The 6113-nt window shown below is 48.4% G+C and overlaps 1 protein-coding gene across 2 annotated transcripts in view; it reads left to right on the top strand.

Annotated features, from left to right (window-relative positions):
- Positions 1-3668: 3668 nt before the first annotated feature.
- Ttc28 (tetratricopeptide repeat domain 28) overlaps positions 3669-6113 on the top strand; it is a 417040-nt gene continuing 414595 nt past the window's right edge. For both annotated transcript variants that reach the window (XM_036171626.1, XM_036171625.1), the window contains exon 1: positions 3669-3849. In XM_036171626.1, coding sequence (XP_036027519.1) covers positions 3766-3849 — 84 coding nt within the window. In that variant the 5' untranslated portion in view covers positions 3669-3765. The remainder of the gene's footprint in view (positions 3850-6113) is intronic.

Raw genomic sequence — 6113 nt, 5'->3', positions numbered from 1 at the left:
CCACACTGGTGTTCCTGCACACAGACACACATAAATATTAAAAAAAAAATTCTAAAACAATGTTAGAAATCGTTTTGTGCCTTTCATCTGGATCTTCACTTTGACTGTTGTCAGCAGCCTGGCTTCTCAGGATGTCACTTTTTAGTTTGTATGATCTGTATACAAATTGTAAAGGTCCCTTAAAGTCTCAGCCCCTTAGGGTGGTGGTGATGCACACATCTGAGTTCCAGGACAGCCAGGTCTACACAGAGAAACCCTGTCACACACACACAACACGTGTCTAAGTCCCTTAGAAAGAAAAGGACGTGGTGTTGGGTGATTTGTGGTGACTGGCTGCCAGGAGCCATGTGATGGCAGGCATGTTGCACCTTGTGTCCTTTAGTCTGATTTCACACTTCTGGAATCCATCCCAGACCTTGAGAAGCAGAAACAGCAAGATTGTGAGTTCCAGGGCAGCCTGAACTGTTGGTGAGACTCTTGTCTCAAAAACAAATGAAACAGAGAAGTTATCCTATATCTATACAGTTTACATCTCTGAACTCATGGGGCTTCATTGAGATTAATTTTCCCCCCAATTTTAAGGTGATCCAATGTTTCTTTAAGTTAGGTCCTTCAGCCATCCTTGTGTTAGAGGTGAAGGTGGAGAAGTAAGGTACGAGCTAGTGTTATCTCTAGTGGTTAAGAGCATTGACTGCTCTTCCAGAGGACTTGGGTTCAATTCTTAGTACCCACGTGGTGGTGTTAATCCCACAGCGAGAATAAGACCACTATCACAATTTGAGCCAAACTTGAAGCAAGGTTGATTTTTATTGGGGTGCACCCAAGACCTGAGCTGGCCAGTGACTGCCTTCTAAGTCTGATGATTAAAGAGAGCAGCCCTGAATCCATTTCTTGGGCCCCTTTTAAGCAGTAAAATCACAAGTTGCAAAGCAGGTTTGCAGGAGAGACAATGGGGCAGTAAGGAAATGCAGAGAAAATTTCAAAAAACAGCCTGTGGTCACCCTGTGATTAGAGATGGCTTGGGGAGGGTAAGAGTAGTCTTGACAAGTCAAGGTCATGGCTTGGGGTAAGGTCTGGTTCCAGAAAATTTAAAAACAGCAATTCAGCTCTTACAGTATACAGAAACTTACTTTTAGTAATAAAGCATAATGACTCCTCCCTTCAAAATGGAGTCAGGCAGGTTCCTCAGTATAACTCCATCTTAAATTGAGCTCATTTTAAGTTTGGGGCATTTTAAATAAAAAGTACATTTAATAATTCCAACCTGTGTAACACAACAGTGTGTGAGCTGCCTGTTAACTCCATGGTTGGCTGGGAGCTCCCCTGGAAACCCTGTAGTTGGCTGGGAGTTCTAGGGCCTCTGGCACCCTCTGGCTTTTGTGGGCACCAGGCATGCAAGTGGTTCACAGATATAAATTCAAGCAAAACACTCATACACATAAAATTAGACGAGCAGGAAGAAGAAAGGTTGGTACCAACCTAGGTCTTTCTGACTGTAAAACAAATGTTTTTTTGTCTCTTGTAATTTATTAAGTCATATTATTAGGGGATTATCATGATTATTATCATCAGCATTTTGACGAAAACTGACAATCACAACAGACTTTAAAATTTTTTTTTTTTTTTAAGATTTATTTTTCTTTTATGTAAGTGAGTTTTGCCTGCATGTATGTACACCGTGTGGGTGCCTGGTGCCCATGGTATCCAGAAGAGATCATTGAAGCCTCTGGAACTCATGTAGACTCTGGGATGTGAACCCAAGATCTCAGCAAAAGCAGCAAGTGCTCTGAACTTAATTAAGGACTTTCCTTTTACTTTGAAGTCTGAACTGCCAAAAGTAACAAACACTTTTTGTATCCCATAAGCCTGGCTGCACAGTGACAGCCCTTTGACATGTAAAAATTGAAACATTGTTGGTGGCCTGTTGTAGTATATTATTTTAATGTGTGTTATATTTGTTTATGCTGTGGAACATTTGTTTAATGATGCAAAGATGTGTTGCTTTCTTTTATGTTGCATTTGTTTAACTCTGTGAAGCTGTGTTACTTTGCCTGTCTAAACACCTGATGGTCTAATAAAGAGCTGAAGGGACAATAGTGAGGCAGGAGAAAGGATAGGTGGGGCTCTTAGGTAGAGAATAAGTAGGAGGAGAAATCTGGGAGGGAAAGAAGAAAAAGCAAGAAAGCAAGGAGAGGAGGATACCAGGGGCCAGCCGCCTAACCAGCCACTGAGTAAGAGTGAAAGTAAGATATACACAAGGAAGACAAGGGAAAGCCCAGAGGCAAAGGGTAGACAGAATAACTTAAGAAAAGCTGGCAAGAAACAAGCCAAGCTAAGGCCGGACATTTATAATGAAGAATAAGCCTCCATGTGTGATTTATTTGGGAGCTGGGTGGTGGGCCCCTCAAAGGAGTAAAGAGTTAAAATAACCAACAACAGTGGCCCATACTTTACCTCATAAAAAGTGGAATTTGTTTCAGGAATATATGGCTGGGGTTAGTAGCCACAGGAACACAGGCAGTTCTAATAGCAACTTCTCTGTTTTTGACTATAACTAACTGTTGGTTGATGATAGACCACTCTGTAGCTTGCTGGCCAGGCTATCAATTGAGCTCTATGATTCAGAAGCTCTTTACCTGGACAGGACAGTCAAGGTGGGCACACAGCTCTGTTCCAGTGAGTGTCTGAGGTTTGGCTGGCCTAGTGCTGAGGGCTAACGGGAATTTGAGTGGCTTGAATATTAAAGGCAAGGAAACCAAAGAAGATGAAAGAGGTTCAGTAGAGCTGTGGCAGGGTTATGTAGGAATGAGAAGCTGGGGGAAGGGAAGCCACTCAGCTGGAGAAGTTTAGGGGTAGGGGACATAGTTGTTGCACTGAGAGCTTGCGGGGTGGGGTGGGGTGGGGGGGACGGGACAGCATGTGCTTTGGTATGCTGATAGGCACCTGGAATAGCTTTTGACCCCAGTGTCCTTTGGTCCTGACACCAGGAACCTTTTTCAGTAGTTGGGAGCTAGTTGCTCTTGGGTCCCTATATGGAAAGGATTACACGAGAAGGAAGCAGAGATTGAAGACTCAAGGCATTGAACACGGGTCCTCTGGAAGAGCAGTCAGAGCTCCACAATATTCTTTTTGGTTTTTGTGACAGGGTTTCTCTGTGTAGTCCTGACTGGCCTGGAACTCAAAGAGATCCTCCTGCCTCTGCCTCCCATGTGCCAGGATTAAAGGCATGCACCACCACCGCCTAGAAATTCACGGTTTTTAAGGAGAGTGGACGTTGCATCTTTTCTAGGATCTCTCAGTTCTTGACCGCTGCAAACACTAGGTCTTGCCTCCAGAGAACCACCTAGTGAGGACTAGCGGCCGCCGAGCCCTGGGATGCAGGAGGTGGGCTTCTGAAGATTGCATCCTAACTGGACGAGGGAGAGCACTGACGCGGGCCTGGAACGTCAGCATTCACTGTGTCACCCACACAAGCGCGCCCTCACTTGCCCGGGGCCCGCGTGGTGCCCTCCGGGTGGTCCGCAGTGCGGCGGGGCGGCTGCTCGGAGCCCGGAACAGCGACCCCCGGCTCGCTCCGGCAGGGCTCGAGGCCGGGCACGCGCTTGCGCGGTGCGAGCTGGCCCGGCGGGCGCGCGCGCGTGCGCGTTGAGGGCGGGGGCGCTCGGCGGCGCGCGGCACGGCGGGAACATGGCGCGCGGGAGCGGGGCGCGCGCCTAAGCTGGCGGGACCGTTAGCTCCAGGCGGACGCGGACGGGCCCCGCGGGGATGGAACAGCCGCTGACGCTGGCGCCCGAGCCGGCCTCGGCGCGGAGCCGCCGGCGGCGGGAGCCCGAGTCTCCGCCGGCGCCGGTGAGTGTGAGCGGGGCGCGGGCCGGGAGACTTTCTTTGTGAAACTCCGTCGGTGCAAGCCGGGCCGGGCCTCGGCGGCGGACGAGTGACTGACTTGGAGGCAGAGCCCCGCACCCTCTCCCGCTCTTCGGGGTTCGATCCCCGCCGCGAACCAGATAGGCAGACCCGTTCCGTCATCTGCCCGCCTGCCTCAGTTTCCACGGCTGTGCGTGCCTGCGCCAGGGGCTTGGAATGCAGCGGGCACCTTCTGTCCGCACCTCCTCTTCCTCGACCCCGCCCCCTCGGAGCGGGGCGGGCGCGGGGCGGGGGTGGGGTGGGGTGGGGGACGGGACCCGAGCCCACCGCGGTGGTCGAATGCAGCTGCTGGGAGGGAGGCTCAGGTGTCGCCATCCCAGGTGGTGTTGGAAGGGAGTGGGCGTTCTGTTCCTAGAAGGCAACAAGGTGGTTGGTGCCTCATCACCGACAGATGCTAGAGAGCTTTAGGTCCACCTGGGCTTAGCAATGTTTGGGTGTGTCTGTCGGAGTGAAGGATGCCGAGCAAAATTTATTTTACCTGGCTGGAGCAGCCTTTCTCCCTGGACTCTGGAGTGTTTTGTTTTTTTTTTTGAGAGAGATGAATCCTTTCCGAATACCTACATGTTGCCAGAGATCTGAGCTTCATATCCATTAACAGTTTGATCCATCAACAGGATCATATTAGGAAGTAAGACTTTTTGCATCTGAGACTTAGAGGTGGCAAAACAGAGTAAGGCATCATCTGGCCACTTGCAGAGGGTTTGCTACTTCATCTCTCATGTTGTGCTGTCTACAAGAAGTTGGCCTTTCTGTGCGTTATATGCTCCAGCACACATGTCTAGAAGCCCGAAGGCCACCAAAGCTGTGCTGTCTCTGTGACTTCTCTCTGGATTCTGCCTTCCCTGTCATAGCTGCTTTTTTGTTTTGTTTTTGTTTTTGTTTTTGTTTTTGTTTTTTTTTTTTCGAGACAGGGTTTTTCTGTGTAGTCCTGGATGGCCTTGAACTCACTCTGTAGACCAGGCTGGCCTCGAACTCACTGAGATCCACCTGCCTCTGACTCCTGAGTGCTGGATAAAAGGCATGTGCCACCACTGCCCGGCTCCTGTCACAGCTTCTTAATGTCAGTGTGATTATGTTACCAATGCTTAGGGGCAGGGGCAGGTGTTTTCAGGTTCTTGGCTTCTTGTTCAACAATGAAATAAAAGCCCACACAGATTTCAAAGTCACTCATTACTTGATTTAGAACAAAGCAATAGAATACCTCAGAACACACTGCAAGAGAGCTGTGGGCCACATGAGTGAAATTTCTCAAGGCTTCAGGTTATTGCCTGCAGGAAGGAGCAGCTGATTACTAAGGGATGAAGTTTGGTGGTTCTGTTTGGATCCATTGATAGGTCATATAATAATTTTTCTGCTACACTCTGCCCTTCCCACAGCGCATTAGATTTTAGTCATGTGCATGCTCAAATATACAGAAGCATAAGATTATAAATAAGAAGGCAGAGCCAGGCAGATCTCAGTGAGTTCGAGGCCAGCCTGGTCTACAGAGAGAGATCCAGGACAGGCCCCAAAACTACACAGAGAAACCCTGTCTGGGGGGGGGGGTGGGGAACAGAGGGCTGGTGACTGGAATGTAGCAAGTCTGACCTTGGAGAACCATCTGTGGATCTTCAGCCTGTGCAAGTGAGGCCTAGTGGGGGAGATTCTATTTATGAAATTTTGTCTACTTACAAAGTCTCCATTGAACTCCTAACCATTTTGATATGTAAATGCAGTTTCTGATGTTATTTTGGTAATAAAAGTAGTTTCTTTCAGTGGTTAAGTTCATACTTTCTTAACTGGGAAGTGAGTGCTGCTTAGCATAATAACCTTGTTTGGGGCAATGGTGGATGCAGTTCAAGTTCCTCTGCTACAGTCAGAATTGCTTTGATGTTGGCAGGTACCTGTGACCAGTAAGACAGATTTGTTTTTTTTAACTTTTTTATTGTTTATTATTTGTGTGTATGCATGCTCATGTATGTAATTCACATGTGTAGAGGTCAGAGGATAATTGTAGAGTCAGTTCTGTCAACACAAAATTAGAACTTACCTGGAGGGGACAAGAGGGGGACTGGAGAGATGGCTCAGGTTAACAGCACTGACCGTTTTTCCAGAGGATCCGAGTTCAGTTCCCAGCACCACATGGCACATCACACTGTCTGTAACTCCATTTTCAGGGGACCCCGATACCCATGGCAAAAACACAAGAT

The sequence above is a fragment of the Onychomys torridus genome, chromosome 22 (genome assembly GCF_903995425.1).
Source record: "Onychomys torridus chromosome 22, mOncTor1.1, whole genome shotgun sequence".
Taxonomy (NCBI): domain Eukaryota; kingdom Metazoa; phylum Chordata; class Mammalia; order Rodentia; family Cricetidae; genus Onychomys; species Onychomys torridus.
This window is presented reverse-complemented; position numbering and strand designations above follow the sequence as displayed.